This window comes from Aquarana catesbeiana, linkage group LG10 (assembly GCF_042186555.1).
Source record: "Aquarana catesbeiana isolate 2022-GZ linkage group LG10, ASM4218655v1, whole genome shotgun sequence".
NCBI lineage: Eukaryota > Metazoa > Chordata > Amphibia > Anura > Ranidae > Aquarana > Aquarana catesbeiana.
The window spans coordinates 202,053,223-202,072,865 of record NC_133333.1 but is presented as its reverse complement, the minus strand read 5'-3'; the positions used below and the strand labels follow the sequence as shown (position 1 = coordinate 202,072,865).

At 42.4% G+C, this 19,643-nt stretch overlaps 1 protein-coding gene across 1 annotated transcript in view; it reads left to right on the top strand.

Annotated features, from left to right (window-relative positions):
* LOC141111099 (nicotinamide N-methyltransferase-like) overlaps positions 1-18,483 on the top strand; it is a 47,112-nt gene extending 28,629 nt beyond the window's left edge. The window contains exons 3-4 of the mRNA XM_073603114.1: positions 6,579-6,786; positions 15,319-18,483. Coding sequence (XP_073459215.1) covers positions 6,579-6,786; positions 15,319-15,739 — 629 coding nt within the window. The 3' untranslated portion in view covers positions 15,740-18,483. The remainder of the gene's footprint in view (positions 1-6,578; positions 6,787-15,318) is intronic.
* The last annotated feature ends 1,160 nt before the right edge of the window (positions 18,484-19,643 follow it).

Genomic DNA, 19,643 nt, shown 5'->3' with positions numbered 1-19,643 from the left:
TTAGAAGATACCAAGTCATTTCTTGACTTATGTCTTGACTTGAGCTATGATAAGTTAAAGTGGTGTGCCGGCCAAAATTATACTTTTTAAATAAAAATACCCCTATAATACACAAGCATAATGTATTCTAGTAAAGTTAGTCTGTAAACTAAGGTCTGTTTTGTTAGTTTATAGCAGTAGTTTGTTATTTTATAAACTTACAGCAGGCCGTGGCCATCTTAAGTGTGGGCATCTGAAGCCAGACTGTATTTCTTCCTGGATCTCGTCCTTGCAGATCTCGCACATGCTCAGTGCAGCAAAAGCAATGTAATAGGTTTCAGGTCACGTTTCCATAGCAACGGCAGTGTCAGAGGAAGTTGCCGCCCCTTCCCAGAAGGCATTGCAAACAGGAAATGATGCGATGGGCCACGGCCAGGGAGGAGGAAGTGAAAAATGAATACAGTAGATATACAGTAGGTGCTGAGAAAAAAAATAAAAAATATATCCAATTCGTTTACAGTGCACAGTTTAGTGAGGAATGCTGAAGAATTGTAAAAGTGGGTGGAACTCCACTTTAAGGAATATTTGCAATATTTGCTCAGATGCAATATTTGCAATATTCCATTGACACCTGCCGACCTGCCGATCCTGTCTGCTAAAAATGGATGGGGATCCGTTCCCTATCCGTCTGGTGGACTGGATGACAGTTGGATGGCAACGGACAGGGAGGCCATTTCCATTTGAGAGCCCATAGAGGACACTGGGCTGTGTCCGTGTCCATTCTGCATTAGCAGAGTGGACACAGGCTTGTCATCCGTCTGCTCAGCAGGGATCAGCGGAGAGATCCCCTGCTGAGCAGGTGGATCTACTGGTGGACTCCACCAGTGTGAAAGGGACCTTATGCATACTGAAAAAAATGGCATATGAGAAAATTTACCATAAACTGCTGAAAAATGTAAGTTAGGAGCATATGTTAAAAATTAGTGATTTCATTTGTGAAAAAGTAAAAAAAAGAGTCAAATGTGGAGTCTTTATCAATTATTGCAAATAGTCAATTTACCGGAATATATTCATGCAGATTTGACCATAGCAAAATTTCACGTTGGTCATAAATGGAAAAAACACTGTGGGGTTGATTTTGTAAAATTGGAGAAATAATAACTCGGTGCAGCCATGCATGGTAGCCAATCAGCTTATAACTCCAGCTTGTTCAATTAAAGTGATTGTAAAGGATTTTTTTTAAAATAACAAACAACTCTATACTTACCTGCCCTGTGCAAAAGAAATTGCGCAGAATTACCCCGAACCTCCTCTTCTTGGATCCCCAGCTGGAGCTCCTGGCTCCTGCTTTCTGTTCAGTCCCTTCACGGGAAGGCGCATCCCATTGGGGCACTCATGCGTGCTTGCTCCCAAACCCTTCTACTGCGTCCATTGACACAAACAAAGGGACTCAGCCCTGCCCCTCCCTCCCTCATCACTGGAGTTGATTGTCAGGAAGCTGGTTTCTATGCAGAGCTGCACCAGATTTTGCACTCTCCAGTTTTAGTAAATCAACCCCGTGTATATTTTTGGGTACACAGAAAGTCAAACAGTCCACACTTTTTAGCAGCGCCTCCATAATATGCCTGCCTACACTGGGTGCACAGGGAGTCAGACAAGGCCATTTTTATAGCATGTTTCTTTGCCCATTCAAGGTAAAGCAACAGGTTTACACTGATGCTGGCTTTACCAGAAATAAAGAAAAATACCATATACTGTACAACCAAATGCAGGGGAGCATGCAACTTAATCATCTTCCTTCTATATGACAGCATTATTACATGATTATTGGACACCAATAGCATCACTAGGGTGGGAGAGAAATCTCTGTGCAGGCTTTTCCAAGAGCTAACACAAGGCTTTTCCTCTTGGCTACTGGTAGCTGTATAAAGCCATGGGAGAACAACAGGGGTAACCAAGTGCCACAATAAAATCTGCCTCTCTTTGTGACGGGAGATTCAGCTCCCAAGGCCTCTCTTTTATGTGTAAGTGACCCTGTGTCTATTAGGAGCACAGGGTGACCGAGAAAATTAAGGGCAACTACTTAATGGACACTGAGAATATGGTTTGGAGTACTTCAAATTCTACAGTAATATTTATGAACAATACCCTGGTTTGTTTGATTCTAAACTATACATGTTCATTGAAAGAGCTGGTCACATTGATCTCTGTTTCAAGTATTCCAATGTAAGAGCCGGACAGTCTGTTGCTGCTGGTCTCCTGCTATTATCTGTTTAATAACGTGTTGTGTTTTCTGCTAAGCTTGTCTGCCCCATGGTTAATTGTTAAGTGGGCCACCTATTGTCTTATTAATCACAACATTTTCTGTGTGAGTCACTTACCCTGTTTCCCCGAAAATAAGGCCTAGCGTGATTGTCAGTGATGGCTGCAATATAAGCCCTACCCCCCAAATAAACCCTAGTTAAAGTCCTTGTAGGTCTTCTTTTCAGGGTAGGGCCTATTTTCGGGGAAACAGGGTAGGCCTTATTTGGGGGGTAGGGCTTATATTGCAGCCATCGCCGACAATCACGCTAGGTCTTATTTTCGGGGAAACAGGGTAGGTGGCTAGTTGTTTAATTAGCTTACTGTATACAGTTTGTGTTGTTATTGTTATATAATCAACCACTGACCTGATTGTATGATATATAAATTCTATGTGAGTTTGTTCAATAAAGTGTTCCAGTTCTCATACAAGCTTTTTGTTGGCTAGTCTTGTATGCTATGCAGCTATATCTGGTATCTATGTTCAGAATGGAGAAAGCAGTATACTGACGGAAGAACTCAAGTGGGGTGCTGGGACGGCACATTGGTGAAAAGCGGTGGGATGCTTCCTGCAGTCTGGGACATCCAAACCTTCACCGGGATCCAAGGTCCAGATAGCAGAAGAGGAAAGGTACAGATACCAGTGGCAATGGAAGAGGAATTTGGAAGGTTGTTGCGAGAGATGCGGATACAGCATAGAGGACCAGTGCCAACACAGGTCCTGCTGGGATGGTATAACTCTGTCCGCTGGGAACTCTGGAAAAAAGCGCTAGCCCGTGAGCAGTGCCACCAGGGAAAAATTCTCCCCTCCATCCAGGAAAGGTACTGGTCGCAGTATGGATTGCAGGTGCTGTTTTTGGGAGAAAAAACACACAAGGAGTGGACAGCTGAGCTAAGCAGGCTGGTCTGGGCAGAGATGTGGTTGGATGAGAGCTACAGAGCCCTCCGGTGGTATGTAGCCCAAGTGTGCCCTTGGATAGCAAATGACAGCCCAATGGAGGGCTTTGGCTACAGCGGCCTGGGACTGTGGTACAGGAAGCTGTCAGGGGGCCCTAACTTTGGGTCTGGAGTGGTGGTTTGAGGAAATCATGAATTACAGAGACGAGATACTGAACATCTCAAAAGTGCGCTGGGCAATGGAGGATATGGAGCTTCTGGCCGTTCAGGAATGGGAGCTGGAGATCACCTACAGGCGGCTGCTAAACTCTGTTCAGCTGCAGGGATGGGCTCCTTTTGCCTGGGGCTATCCAGAAGTACCAGCCGACAGTCCTGAAATCCCAGCTGAAGTGTCGGCAATGGGGCAGAGTAACAATGTGCTTTGCCCATCTCCACCCGCAGCTATGGAAGCGGAGGTCTTATGGTGGATACAGCAAGTGTTGACTCACCTTGGCAATTCTGTTTCTGCACATGGCGAGCTTGGATGGAGAAATGCGTCTGTCCAACTGCCGGATAAGGGTATGGGAGATGGAGCACTCGGCTCATCTCCCCAGCCACAGATCACAGAAAACATGGATTTCATTGATTTCTCATTGGAGGATGTTATAGATTATGAGTGACCTGCCAAAATGCTGGCACTGGGCCTAGGTGCCGCCAGCCCGTGCCCTGGATTTTAAGCAAATCCAGAGATTGGGGATTTAAAAGACTATTCTGCTGAGGAAGAACAACCTGGTGAGCCTCCAGCAGAAGAGCTGGCATCAGGGCAGAAAATCACTGAGCTCTACCCAGCACCAACAGCAACTTCAGCCTTCCTGAGATAAGAGGCAGCCAGTCTTTCTCCCACACCATTGACAGGGACATGGGATTTCCTGCCATCAGCATCTGTGGAGTTACAACAAACTTCTCTAGCTGAAGTACTGGCAACAGGACAGAGGGTCTAGGACCTCTGCCCCACACCTGTGGCAGTTCTGGAAGCCCCAGGGTGAGAAGATGATGGTCACTCCCCAGCAGCAAATCAGGATCAGGGGGGAGAAGGTAGAGGAGGTGTTCATCCTCGCTCCCCACAAGTCCGCCAGGGTGGAGGAAACTGTCTATCCTCCCCAGCCAGGATCCATGCACTTGGAAGACAGTACCAGAGAAATGTTGTTCCAGAAGCCAGATAAGGATAAGGGAGATGGAGCAGCTGGCTTCTCTTCCCAGAAGCAGATGGTGCCCCAGAATGATGACACCAACCCAGCAGAGGAGCTTGCAACAGAGCAGAGTGCTGATGGCCTCTGCCCACAACTAACTAAAGGTGGATTTCCTGTGGTAGTGGATGGGACTGCAGTCTCCATTGACACAACCTTAGAAAAAGGTCTGGCATTGGGACAGGAGGATGTTAGCACTGGGGGATTTTCATCTAGCAAAAGTGGATGGGACTACGGTCTTCACTTGTATACTCTAGGGATGCCTGGCAGTCAACCAAATCCCCAACAGCATGACAGAGTGATCCGAGCCACCCTCTCTTCTTTCCAGTGGCTGAAAGGACTCCAGGAAGAAGGGTCAGTCCGCACATCTCCCCAGCGGTGGGTATGTTATATGAGAGAGGCAGAGGTTGGCTGGGTGAGTAATGCTCTGTTCGGAAAAATTTGTTTGGGGTACTGTGTGGGTACAGGCATTGGGGGACTGGATCTACAGACTAACTTTGAAGTCAACCCATCTGGGGTCACGTCCTGTGTTAGTCTCCTGCTGGAAGGGGAGAGATTTGACGGGAGTCACTTTGGGCGGTGGGCCGTGGAGCCCAGCTTACCTTAGAGAGGTTAGGATACTCCTGGTTCAGCCCCCCAAGCATCTCTTATGTGTAAGTCACCATGTGTCTATTAGGGGTCGAGGGGGAATGAGAAAATGAGGGGCAACTACTTAATGGATACTGAGATAGAGGTTTGGATTACTTCAAATGGGACAGTAATATTTATCAACAATATCTCTCAAGAAATATTTGAAGACTAGTCCTGGTTTGTTTGATTCTGAACTATACATGTTCATTGAAAGAGCTGGTCACATTGATCTCTGTTTCATGTACTCCAATGTAGGAGCTGGGCAGTCTGTTGCTGGTGGTCTCCTGCTATTGTCCATTTATTAAGGTGTTATGTGTTTTCTGCTAAGCATGTCTGTCCCATGTTTAACTGGCTATTTGTTAGCTAGTCTTGTATGCTATGCGGCTATAATATCTGGTATCCATGTTCAGATGGAAGGAAGCGGTATACTGACAGAAGCACTCAAGCGGGGTGCTGGGGCGGTTCTGTCACACTCTTAGGCTCGGTTCACACTTGTGCGATGCGGAAACACTGCAAATCCATTGCGGGTTCCCGCATCGCACTCGACTCGCACTGCAGTTTATACTGCTATATGCGAACTGCCGCGGGTGTCAATACATTGTTAATGACACCCCCATTTCAGCTCACACATCGCACTGCCAACTGACTGTTCAGACATGAATCCATGCGATCCAATTCTGGTGCAGACCAAAAAAAGGGTCCTGTGCGAGTTTGGTCCGAATGCGATGCGATATCAGCCATACAATCTGTATGTCTGAAATTGCATCACACGGACATCAAATGTGATTTGCACTGCAGTGTGGTATGAATCACATGTAATCTCACAGAGCGCGCTGTGTGAACCTGCACTTATTCTCCAAAACATAGAGGGGAGCAGTTCTGTAGTCCTCAGTTAAAAACAATGATAATGCCCTGCACACGGTCGGATTTTCCAACAGAAAAAGTGTGATCGGATTGTGTTGTCGGAAATTCTGATCGTGAGTGTGGGCTCCATCTGACTTTTTCCATCGGAATTTCCGACACAAAGTTTGAGAGCAGGATATAAAATTTTCCCGACAACAAAATCTGATTGTTTAAATACCGATTGTGTGTACACAAATCCGACGCACAAAGTGCCATGTATGCTCTGAATAAATTAAGAGACGAAAGCTATTGGCTACTGCCCCGTTTATAGTCCCGACGTACGTGTTTTACGTCACCGTGTTCAGAACGATCGGATTTTCCGACAATTTTGTGCGACCGTGTGTATGCAAGACAAGTTTGGCACAAAATCTGTTGGAAAAAATCCGACAGATTTTGTGGTCGGAATGTCCGATCAATGTCCGATCGTGTGTACGGGGCATAAGAATGCAGCTAAGGCAGAGAGCACAGGAAGTTATCAGCTGTCAAATTTTCCTAAAAGATCAGCAGGCATTTTTTGCATTTAACAAACAGATATAAAAATATTTAATGGTATAACAGACCATAAGGGACCAAATAGTATAACTTCTTTGTTAGGATTTACATGCCATTTAAAACTGTGAAAATATTTGATTTCTTTTTTAGGTCGCGTGGAAGGCAATAGTCTTATAGAGTTTGGTTCTGGTCCCACTATATATTTTATTTTGTCTGCTTGTGAAAACTTCAAGCAGATATACCTTACAGATTATTTAGAAGGCAACCTGAAGGAAATAGAGAAATGGATAAAAGGTGATAAGGACGCCTACGATTGGTCCAAATACCTAAAATATGTCTGTGACATTGAAAAACACAGGTATGTACTAAACATCTATTAATGTGCACTAGATATCGATGAGTTCACATGAGTCTGACTCTCCAAAAGAGTTGTTTATTTCTGTCAATTCGATAAAAAATCTGTGTGTATTTTATTAAAAGATTTTAAATTATTCCCCCAAATCTGGACCTGCAGCTTCCTCTTTGTCCTGTCTTGTCACATAGACAGTTGATATGATAAGTTATATACAGGAGTAGTTTTAATAAAACTGGTGCACCCAGAATCTGGTGCAGCTGTGCATAGTAACCAATCAGCTTCTAATTTAAAGTGATTGTAAGGCTTTGTTTTTTTTTGTTTTTTAAATAACAAACATGTCATACTTACCTCCACTGTGCAATTCGTTTTGCACAGGGTGGCCCCCATCCTCCTCTTCTGGGGTCCCCCCGGCAGCTCTCGTGGCTTCTCCCCACATCAGATAACCCCCTAGGACGAGCGCTTTCCCGGGAGGGTTACCGTGCAGGCACGCTCCAGAGTCCAGCATTTGCGTCCATAGACACGAATGCCCGACTCGGCCCCGCCCCCCGGTGCCCGCGCCAGCGCATAGGATGCATTAAGGTGAAAAAACACGAGGGTTTACAACCCCTTTAAGCTTGTTCAATTAGACTTTGCCAATAAAACCTGGCGACTGCTTGGTTACTATGCACAGCTGCACCAGATTCTGTGAGCATCAGTTTTAAAAAATCTCCCCCACAATGTAAAAGTATTAATCACTGGTTTAATATCATACATTTTAGAAGTTGGGGCAGCAGTCTTTAGGCATACATGGACAAAGCTGTCATATTTTTAACTTGGCAATTAATTTGCTTTATGTGGTTTTTCATGACAGATTATGTTACAAGTGAAGTTTCCAATAATTCAAATTTTCAGCAAATTGGCAGAAGGGAGGAACTCTTTTGTGGTGCCATTGTTACATATTTTCTTGCTTTTGGCTGTCTACATATGTGTAGTGAGGGCACCTGCCACGGGAGTATGGGTGGGGAAGAATTTGTAGTTGTAAGGCAGAAGGTCTTTTTTATCTTAATGCATTCTATGCATTAAGATAATAAACCTTCTGTGTGTAGCAGCCTCCCCAGCACCCCCCTAATTACTTACCTGAGCCCCTTCTCTCTCCAGCGATGTCTGCAAATGTCTAAGCCATCCGGGACACTCCTCCTGATTGGCTGAGAAACAGCAGCTGCGCTATTGGTTCCCATGGCTGTCAATAAAAGTCAGTCAGCCAATCAGGGGAGAAAGGGGCGGGGGCCAGTTCGGGCTCCATATCTGAATGGACACACAGAGCTCTGACTCAGCTTGGGTTCCCCCATAGAAAGCTGCTGGCTGAGGGGGCACTCGATAGGAGGGAGGGGCCAGGAGTAGCAAAGAGGGACCTGAGAAAAGGAGAACCCAGGCTGCTCTGTGCAAAACTGCACAGAGGAGGTAAGTATAACATGTTTGTTATTTTTATTTTATTTTTTAAATCAAGACTTTACAATCACTTTAAGCTTGGCAAAATAAGCTGATATCTAAATTTTAGACAAGCACTAGCCATAGGTAGACATCAAAATATATTAAAGAAAGGGATTTTTGGTGCTTGAGGAAAAGGAACTCTTGATATATTTTTTTAGTTCTCACAATTTTATTGTATGTACAAAATTGAAGTCCATATCAAAAATATCTTAAAAGCAGCAGCCTTAGATATTTATTACTTAATATACAGCATACAAAAGTTGAGCCATAATTCTGACATTTGTGGACCACAAATTACGTTGTATTTAAAACCCGTATTCTTCAGAACAGCGCGACTATGTAGTACAGAAGTGAATCTATATGTCAGAAGACTAATCTATCTGGAAAATGACATATAGCTTACATTAGTTCTTTTTTGACAAATATTGTGTATACATCACAAGAGTACATACAAATTCACATAACATCAGATGGATATAATGTTTGAGTGCCACCATGTAATTTTCCATAAATACATAAAAATTGCTACAACTCATCATAATAAATTCAATACTGCAACAACTGTGACTTTTGTTACAGCTCCATCATTTTAAATGTAAGATCAGTGAGCTTTAAGATAATAATTACTTACAAAGTGTGCATCCACAGAAGTAAGTTTAAGTATGTCACCATTAATTTGATACAAGGACCACCTAAGGAGATACCATAGATGGGAGAATCGCACATTTCCCCAAAAACAAGGAAGGATTGATAGGAGGATAGGATTATAAGGAAGAAAGTCCTCTCCAAAACAGGAGTGACATGCCTGTGGGGGTTATTTCAAAGAACTCAGGTTGGATATCATAAAACAGAGCAATATAGAGATAGGCAGCCCAGATAATAAACAGGCAAAGACCACCTTACTTGGACCGGATAATGTCCCCTATATCATACCGATAATAGATGGAAATACACAGACTACGTGCCCTTGCCTTCTGTCTCCCTTTAAAATCCCTCATAAATCCTGCCCCACCACCAGGAGAAGTGTTTGGTTCTACCATCTATTTTATATCCTGAGCTGGTCCTTGTGTCAATTTAGGAGGACATACTTAACCTACTTGTATGGATGCATCCTTTGTAAGTAATTGTTACCTTAAACCTTATTGTTTGTGCTGAAATGTCAGAGTTGTTTCATTTTAAATGATGACGTTGTAACAATATAATTTAATTTATGGTAAATGTACATGTTGGCCCTCAAACACTGTATCAGTTATGTATATCTGATATTTGTCATGTATTTTTATAATGTAATGTCAATAAAAGACATACACTTAAGTACTGTAACTTTTATATTGTTTCCAGATTGATTAGACCTCTTACAAATAAATTATTTTCTGTACTACATATTTTCCCTCCCCTGAAGAATCAGATCTGACTACAAAACATAAAAATAAAGAGTTATAAAGAGTTTTAGATAATTTGTGGTACAATCATGAAAAATAGTTTTTAGAACTTAATAAAAAAAAATTCAGGAGTTTCTTTTCCTCAACCCATAATCCCTTTCATTTAATATAGTTTGACACTTTACACTCTGGGGATGGCAACGTCTTGAGACATAGCAGAAGAGGAAAGGTACAGATACCAGCCGCCATGGAAGAGGAATTTGGAAGGTGGTTGTGAGAGATGCGGATACAGCATAGAGAACCATTGCCTCCCGCTGGGATGGTATAACTCTATCCGCTGGGAACTCTGGAAGAAAGCGCTAGCCCATGAGCAGTGCTACCAGGGAAAAATTCTCCCCTCCATCCAGGAAAGGTACTGGTTGCAGTATGAATTGCGGGTGCTGTTTTTGGGAGAAAAAACACACGAGGAGTGGACAGCTGAGCTAAGCAGGCTGGTCTGGGCAAAGATGTGGCTAGTTGAGAGCTACAGAGCCCTCCGGTGGCATGTAGCCCAAGTGTGCCCTTGGATAGCAAAAGGAAGCCTAACGGAAGGCTTTGGCTACAGCGGCCTGAGACTGTTGTAACTTTGGTAACGGTCTGGAGTGGTGGTTGGAGGAAATCATGGATTACAGAGACGAGATACTGAACATCGTGAAAGTGCACTGGGCAATGGAAGATATGGAGCTTCTGGCCATTCAGGAAGGGGAGCTGGAGATCACCTACAGAAGGCTGCTAAATTCTGTTCAGCTGCAGGGCTGGGCTCCTTTTACCTGGGGCTATCCAGAAGTACCAGCCAACAGCCTGAAATCCGGGCTGAAGTGTCAGAAATGGGGCAGAGTAACAATGTGCTTTGTCCATCTCCACCTGTATCTATGGAAGCGGAGGTCTTATGGCGGATGCAGCAAGTGTTGACTCACCTTGACAATTCTGTTTCTGCACAGAACGAGCTTGGATGGGGTTGTGTGTAGATTTTCTGACTAGTTGTAAAATCCCCACGAGTCATAATAAGCACTTCTGATATCAGAAGTCAATGTTATGTTCAATTTTGAGTTGGCCACCCTTTGCTGCTATAACAGCTTCAACTCTTCTGGGAAGGCTGTCCGCAGGGTTTAGGAATGTGTCTATGGGAATGTTTGAATATTCTTCCAGAAGCGCATTTGTGAGGTCAGGCACTGATGTGGACGAGAAAGTCTCACTCGCAGTCTCCGCTCTAATTCAACCAAAAGTGTTCTATCGGGTTGATGTCAGGACTCTGTGCAGGCCAGTCAAGTTCCTCCACCCCAAACTCGCTCATCCATGTCTTTATGGACCTTGCTTTGTGCACTGATACGCAGTCATGTTGGAACAGGAAGGGACCATTCCCAAACTGTTCCCAGAAAGTTGGGAGAATGAAATTGTCCAAAATGTTTTGGTATGCTGACGCTTTCATAGTTTCCCTCCCTGGAACTAAGGGGCTAAGCCCAACCCCTGAAAAACAACCCCACATTATAATCCCCCTCCACCAAATGGTTTGGACCAGTGTGCAAAGCAAGGTATATAAAGACATGGATGAGTGAGTTTGGGGTGGAGGAACTTGACTGCCCTGCACAGAATCCTGACCTCAACCCGACAGAAAACCTTTGGGCTGAGACTGCGAGCCAAGCCTTCTCGTCCATCATCAGTGCCTGACCTCACAAATGCACTTCTGGATAAATGGTCAAACATTCCCATAGATACACTCCTAAACCCTGTGGACAGCCTTCCCAGAAGAGTTGAAGCTGTTATAGCTGCAAAGGGTGGACCAACTCAATACTGAACTCTACGGACTTATGCCCTGTACACACGGTCGGACATTCCGACAACAAAATCCATGGATTTTTTCCAACGGATTTTGGCTCAAACTTGTCTTGCATACACACGGTCACACAAAGTTTTCTGAAAATCCGATCTAAACGCGGTGATGTAAAACACGTACATCGGGACCATAAACGGGGCAGTAGCCAATAGCTTTCATCTCTTTATTTATTCTGTGCATGCGTGGCACTTTGTGCGTCGGATTTGCAATCGGAATTTCCGACAACGGATTTTGTTGTCGGAAAATTTTATGGCAAGCTCTCAAACTTTGTGTGTCGGAAATTCCGACGGAAAATGTGTGATGGAGCCTACACACGGTCGGAATTTTCTGACAACAAGGTCCTATCACACATTTTCCGTTGGAAAATCCGACCGTGTGTACAGGGCATAAGACTGGGATACCATTAAAGTTCATGTGAGTGTAAAGGCAGGCGTCCCAATACGTTTGGTAATATAGTGTATATACTGTATATAGCTGTATGAATGGATTTCAGCTTACTTATAAAGATGCCATAATCAATCATACCCCTAGCTATAACCAAGGTGTATATACAGCACAGAAAATATGATACCTTTGGTGTTACACGCTGCAAATTCACATTGCAAACATATATACAAAACCTATGTGCAGTATTTCACAAAAGTGAGTACACCCCTCACATTTTTATAAATATTTTATTCTATCTTTTCACGTGACAACACTGAAGAAATGACACTTTGCTACAAAATAATGAATGCCGTATCTAAACAAATGGAATGTAATGAATTAATAATAATAAATAAATAATAATAATAATAATAAAAACTTTTTATTATTATTATTTATTATTATGAATTCATTACATTCCATTTGTTTAGATGCGGCATTCATTATTCAGATAAATTCATATTTGTTACGTTCACTAACAGCCAAATTTGAAAGGAAATTCCAATACCTAAAATTTTATAGTTAGTTATTATTAGTTAGTTATTATTTCAGATTATCAAATTTTTAGATTTTCATTCTTATTTTTGGATATGCGGTTCTTTTTTTGGATTTTCAAATTTTCAGATTTCCGAATTTCCAAATTTTCGGATTTCGAATGTCTAAATTTTCGATTTTCTGATTTTTCACTTTGGGGTGTACTCACTTGTGTTGCCAGCAGTTTAGACATTAATGGCTGTGTGTTGAGTTATTTTGAGGGAACAGCAAATTTACACTGTTATACAAGCTGTACACTCACTACTTTACATTGTAGCAAAGTGTCATTTCTTTTGTGTTGTCACATGAAAAGATAGAATAATATATTTCCAAAAATGTGAGGGGTGTACTCACTTTTGTGAGATACTGTACATGGTAATACCTTGCACTTTTAATAAAACATATATGAAACTGATTAACCTCTTACTGTGCTTCCAAAATAACAATATGTGATAACCTGAACTGAAAAAAAATCTTGTGTTTTGGTGACAATAAAGTACCCGTTTCACCTCTAATAAAGAATCATCTCAGAAAACGATTGCATCATCTTTATATCAAAAATCCAACAATGCACAAAGTCTGTGTGTTTTTAATAAATCTTTTTTAAACAAAGACTATTTGTGTGCTCTTATAAACAATAGTACTTCTTTGTTACCATGCGCTCCAATCAATTAGTGCAAATCAAATCAACTTGTGCACACAAAAACTCACTAGAACGAAATGACCTTTTTGTTATAAAAATGTATGACAGCACTTGTTCATAATTCTCCTAGGCTTTGATGGCATGTGCCAACACTTAACAGAATAGAATGACCTTTAATTAACCACCTAAAATGGTAGTAAGCTACTTTTACCTACAGGTAAGCCTATAAAACGGCTTACCTATAGATACTGTGAATATCTCCTAAACCTGCACTGTTTAGGAGATATTCATACTGCATGCAGCCGGTGATGTCACTGGTGCATATACTCTGAAGGTCCGGCAACTGCTCCCACGGGCATGTGTGAGAGTGACGTCATTGCGTCCCTGGCCGCTCATGTAGCTGGAGGCCGTGAACCAGGAAGGAAGACTGAGTAAAGATGGAAACCCTGTCAGTGGTGATAGTGGTTCGTTTTAAGCTCTTTAAGCTCTCATAGTGTGCTAGTATGCAATGCGTACCAGCACATTATGACATTGCCTTACAGGGGAAGGTTTTTTTTTTTTTTTACTGCGGTTTATTACCGCTTTTAATACCAGACTGTATATATTCCTTCATTTCCGGCCTATTTTTTTTGTTTTTAGTCCTGTGATAGTTCAGCTGACAATTGCTCGGTCATGCAACCCTCTACCCAAATAAATTTTATTGGATTTTTTGAGACAGATAGTGGTTTCTTTTAGTGGTACTGTATTTAATAACAACTGTTTTTTTGTGCCTGTTCACACAGGGGCGACCTGACGCGCTCCATGCATTGCAATGGATCCGTTCTAATGGGAGCGATTCAAGTCGCTGCAACTTAGAAAATGGTTCCTGTATTACTTTGGGGCGACTTCGGAGTGGCTTGCATTGACTTCTATACAGAAGTTGTTTTGCAAGCCGCGCTGAAGGCACGCTGTACGGGGCCAAGTCGGACAACTTTAAAGCCACCCCTGTGTGAATCGGCACTTACTATGTACAGGAAAAAGTTTTGAAAAAAAAAAAGCCTATTTCCTTTACTTATTTATCATATAAAATTGCCAGAGCAGTAGGAACATCCCTGACATGACCCTTTTTGTAAAGTAGACATCCCCAGGATAATCTAATTTTTGCCACAATTTTGGGGAATGAATAAACATGCTGGTATTAATATGGATAAACCATGGAGCTTGGTAATGGTGCACTAGATATAAAATAGTCTCAGAGAAAGGGGAAGTTAAAAGGCCCAATGTACAGGTAACGTACAGTGGGAGGATGAAGTAAAGTGATATTAAAGGCAGATATAAAAAAACACAAAAAAACAAAAAACAAACATGTCATACTTACCTGCTCTGTGCTGTGCTTTTGCACAAAGCATCCCGATCCTCATCCTCAACTTGCTATGGGGGCACTCCAGCAGCAGTCTCATTCCGGAGCCACTGCTCTGTGTGTCCATTCACACACAGTGCGCTGCTCGGCCTTGCCCCCTCCCTCTCCTCATTGGCTCACTGGCTGTGATTGACAGTACTAGAAGCCAATGAGGAGGAAGAGACCCTGGAAAGCTGCTGCTCTTCTGCACATTGCTGGATCGAGATGGGGTTCAGGTTAGTATTAGGGGGGCTGGGGGTTTGCTGTATGCAGAAGATGTTTTACCTTCATGCATATAACGCATGAAGGTAAGAAAACGTAGGTCTTTATGACCACTTAAAGAGATTATTGTTCAGATGTACATGATAAGGGAGATGGAGTTGTTACTTCTCTGTTCACAGACACAGTGTACAGTGTTGATTCAAACAGCTCTGTACCGTGTGATCTCTGTAATGATCAATTGCAGTGATCACATTTTACAGAGCTGCTCAGATTGGCTCTGTACACTGTTTCTGTGAACTCAGCGGACCAACAATGGTTCAGTTCACAGTCAACAATGGGTACAATGGCTACCACAGGTTGATTCTGGAGTAACATTAACAAACCTATGATGTTACAATATAAATTCATATTGCTTTCCCATTATCAGTGTTGGATTTAGTGCACAAATCTTTGTTTAAAGAACTGGGTTTTGATTTTCAAGATACTTTGATAAAATACAAATTTCAACATGGTATTTTTTTTTAGAATACCTTTAGAGTATTAAACATATAAATACTGCAAATTATATATTTAAAAATATTTTTCTGTACATTATTCTCAATTCTAGGTCCACAGAGGAGGAGAAGGCAGAGAAGATACGCAGGAAAGTCTCCCTCATGAAGTGTGATGTCACCAAATCCAATCCTCTAGAGCCAAATTCCCTTCCCCCGACTGACTGTGTGATTGTTTCCTCGTGTCTTATATGTGCTTCCAAGAATGCTGAAGAATTTAAAACTGCCCTGAAGAACGTTGTATCTCTGATTAGACCCGGGGGTCATCTAGTTATCACTGATTATTTAGGAGCCTCCTATTACTTGGTCGGCGAGGCAAAGTTTCAAGTTCTGTCACTTGATGAAAACATTGTGCGAGAGGCGGTGGCTGAGAGTGGATGTGAGATTGAGGAGTTTACAACTTTTACTGACTTTGTTATTCCAGATGAGGTGTTTAATTGTAAAAATTCTTTCTGTCTTCTAGCCCGTAAACATTGAAGCCATAGAGAGAAATAATAAAAAATAGGCAAAATTAAATTTAAAGCATTATTAAACCCCAAAATGAACATTTAAAAAAAAATGTATTCACCAACTCTAATGCCGCATACACGTACACGTCCGAAAGTTTCTCCAACGGAACTCTGACGGAATTCCATTCAAGCGGTCTTGCCTACACACGGTCAAACCAAAGTCCGACCGTCAAGAACGCGGTGATGTACAACACTTACGATGGGACTAGAAAAAGAAAGTTCAGTAGCCAGTAGCCAGTAGCCAATAGCTTCCGTCTTGTACTTGCTTTAGAGCATGCGCCGTTTTTTGGTCCATCGGAACAGCATACAGACGATCGGTTTTCCCGATAGGAATTGGTTCCGTCGGAAATATTTAGAACATGTTGCATTTCTAGGTCCGTCAGAATTTTCGTTAAAAAAAAGTCCGATGAGGCATACACAATCGGAATAGATGATGAAAAGCTTCCGTCGTACTTTTTCTGTCGGACACTCCGCTCATGTGTATGCGGCCTTAGATTTGTTGACTGTATTAATTTTCTTTTTTTAGGCTTTTTTCCTAGTAGTCAGCTTTTAATAATTTCTGTAATACCTTTATCCCAAAAGGGAACAAACAGTTTGCTGTAACTGCTTATGAAGTGGTTAGCTGGGAATCAGCTTTAATTTGTTAGTCAAGTCCTTGTAAATCTGCTAGTCTAGCACTACCATCTCCCCCAACTGCTGTCCGAAGGTGTCTGCTTTACTACTTCATTCAGAATGCGGACACATTAAGACAGGAAGTGTGTTACTGGCTGGATGACCAGGTGATATAAAGAGATAAAAAGCCAAAAAAAAGAAACACATCTAAGGATTGGTAAACTGAAATTTTTTACATTTTTGTTTTTGGGTTTAATACCACTTTAATGCCAAATCAATCCATATCTTTCTATAGTGATATTTAATTCTAATTTTCTAAATAATATTCATTAGTAGATGTAGCGATAACCCCTGGAGGGGCCACTGGAAATATGTTGGATCACCCTTACCTGTTCAGAGGCTAGCTGCCCTGTTTCCAGTCCCGGTAGCACACCGACAAACTCAGTCTCCGGCCTAGGTGTCTTTTAAAGTTTATTGCAGGTCTTGAATACAATGCAGGTGGAGGTTTTAGGGTGCAGCATACCCTAGGCACACACATCTTAGAGAACAGTTTCATGAAATGCCTTGTCCCAGCAGTATTAGGCCCTACAGTAGAAGCCTCCAAAATAATGCTGAAGCAAAGGGACAGCCAGTAAATCTTTGACCTTATGAGAGAAGTCACCGATTTTAAGCAGCTTAAACTTCTGGCGTCTCACCCACAAGAAGTATTTCCACACCTGGAGCTACAAGCAAAAGGGCCCCACCTCTCCGGCCAAGCTTCCACAGGCAAGCTTTCTTCAGGCAAGTTTTCTTTAGGACCTCAGCCCATAGCACATGCTGTGGCCTAGTAACAGTAGTTCTTTGGAACACACACATACATGGCCCTTCCCAGGGGGGAAGCCCCAGGGTATCAATCCTCTCAAACATTTATCTTCTCCCCAGCTACACCTCCTGGGCCAGTCTTCCAGAGATTAGCTAAGGTCCAAAAAATATTCATGATTGATCCCCCACTCTATTGTTGGAATATTCTTCCAGCAACAGACGGAAGCAATCAGACACCAGGTTTAGGGATAAACCTGGGCAGACCTAACAAGTAATCTACAGCTCTGCTGTTCACAGCAAAGCCACACTAAATTTAGCCTGCCCAGCAGTGGCGGCCCATTCGTATGGGGTGCAGGGGTGCCTCCCCCCCTAATCCAAGAAGCGTGGATCTCAATGTTTTTTTTTTCTTCTTTAAAGCATGATTAGAGCCCGAGGCTCTAAGTGACTTAAAAAAAGGGTGGGCTTGGGGCACAGAGCACCGCGCCCTGAGCCTCATGCTGGGGTTTTTTTTTCATCATTTTTAATTGACGGCGTTTTTTTTTTTTTTTACATCCAGCTGTCAATGGGAATCACCTGTTGTTAAGGACATGGCACAGCTGGCTTCCCGGCCCGCTCCTTAGCAACCAGGTATTTTTCAAAAAACAGCGTGGCAGTCCCCTGACCCCCCATACTGTATTTTGACAAATACCACGTATTATACCACCAGGAAAACCCTGGTGGTAAATATCGCATGCTTTTTTACTCTCTGGTCCGTTTGTGAATTGAAAGAGCTTTTTAAACAATATTTACTGGCAATTTTTTTTTGTGCAGTAAATATAGCAAAATCATTTTTTTTATTTAATTTTTTTAATTGGACTTAATTTACTGCATGCAATAATTTATGCAAATGAGTCACATGACTGTGTTATCGCATGCGGTAAACGTTAGTGAATTGACCCCTTAGTGGTTCCTCCACACCTGTATAAAAATAGTTCTTGTGACAGCTTTTCACTCAAAACCCTCCGCTGATGCCACAACATAAAGTGTGCAGTGCTCACTCACCAGAAGATTTTGACCCCTGAACCCAGGAAAGCCAATATGCATTTTATATGACATCAATGGAAACTCCACAGCTTTGGATACACACTTTTTCCATTGGATTCACAGCAATGGTTCCCCGGTTAAACTTCCATCACTCCTCTACAGCTCCAAAATGTTTTTAACGTATCCTTTCATTCAATTAATCTGTCTGTTTGTTTCATATAATACCATCTAATTTGTTTAATATAATTTAAAATAAATAACTTTAAAACAATCCTATCCTCTGACCTCCACTCTTCTTGACTGGAAACATCACAGGAAGTACGAAGTAAATGCCTACAGCAACCTCCACAGCCATTAATGATACGCTACTGGATTGGTGTTTTCTTCACATACACACAAATTTTCTGAATTTCCTTTGCCTCAGCAGCCTCCCGAATGGGTCCCCCCTATTCCCCTCAGGCCCATGAGGCTGTTATGACTTTAGCCTATAGATATAACACAGCAAGTACTGTGTGGGACAAAACATTGTACATGAGGTCCCTTGGACAATTGGGCTAGTAGGCTGCCTATTTACAGTACATGAAAGAACAAATCTACTGTGCAAGTGTAACATGAAAATAGCACAAGGGGGGGGGGGGGGGGGGGACCATAGCGTTAAAAAAAAAAAATAGTGATTGAAAGTCTAAGTTGACTTGTGGAGCATGTTACACCTTACACTTGTATTTAGAGTTTAACATGTAGCATGCTCCAGCACCTCCTCCATGACAGCAAGCAGGGGTTTCTCTGCCCCCTTTCCGCTGTCACATTTTAGTATTTACATGGTTGTGCAGGGCTCTGAATGAAGAAACTACAAATCCGATCTTCCGCTACAGCAAATAGCTTGTTATTCTCAACAAACTACCAGGGTGCTGATAAGTGCTCTTGTAGTTCATTGACCTGTAGCGCTACCCCCGTAGGAGCCACTGTTGTTTTGCCCAGGTCTTCCCCACTTTTGCCCTGCAACCAGGCACAAGGTAGATTCACACAGCCAGATGCACACACACATTTCCACTCATTGTCTTTAATGATAAGTCTAGGGGTTGTTGTTTTTGTTGCTTTATTTTTGGAGAACTTGAATAGGAAAGGGGATTTAGTGGGATACTCCAAGAAATAGAACTGTGTACAATGAGGACTCTACCTGGAAGCAGATAACAGACTTCTCCTTTGCAGCAGCAATAACAGTAGCTTCAGGTTAGAGCAAAGTCCCTTGTAGCAAAGAATAAATGAACAAAGCTGTTCGGGACATTAGCCAGTGTTCTCTTGGCTGGACCCTTAACTGACTATATAGAACATCAGAAGGGGTTAACAGCAACAGTCTATACGAGATCCTTAGGATGTTTGTACTCACAAGGCCCAGATGGACAGCTGGTAGCCTCTTCTCCATGATACCAGACCAG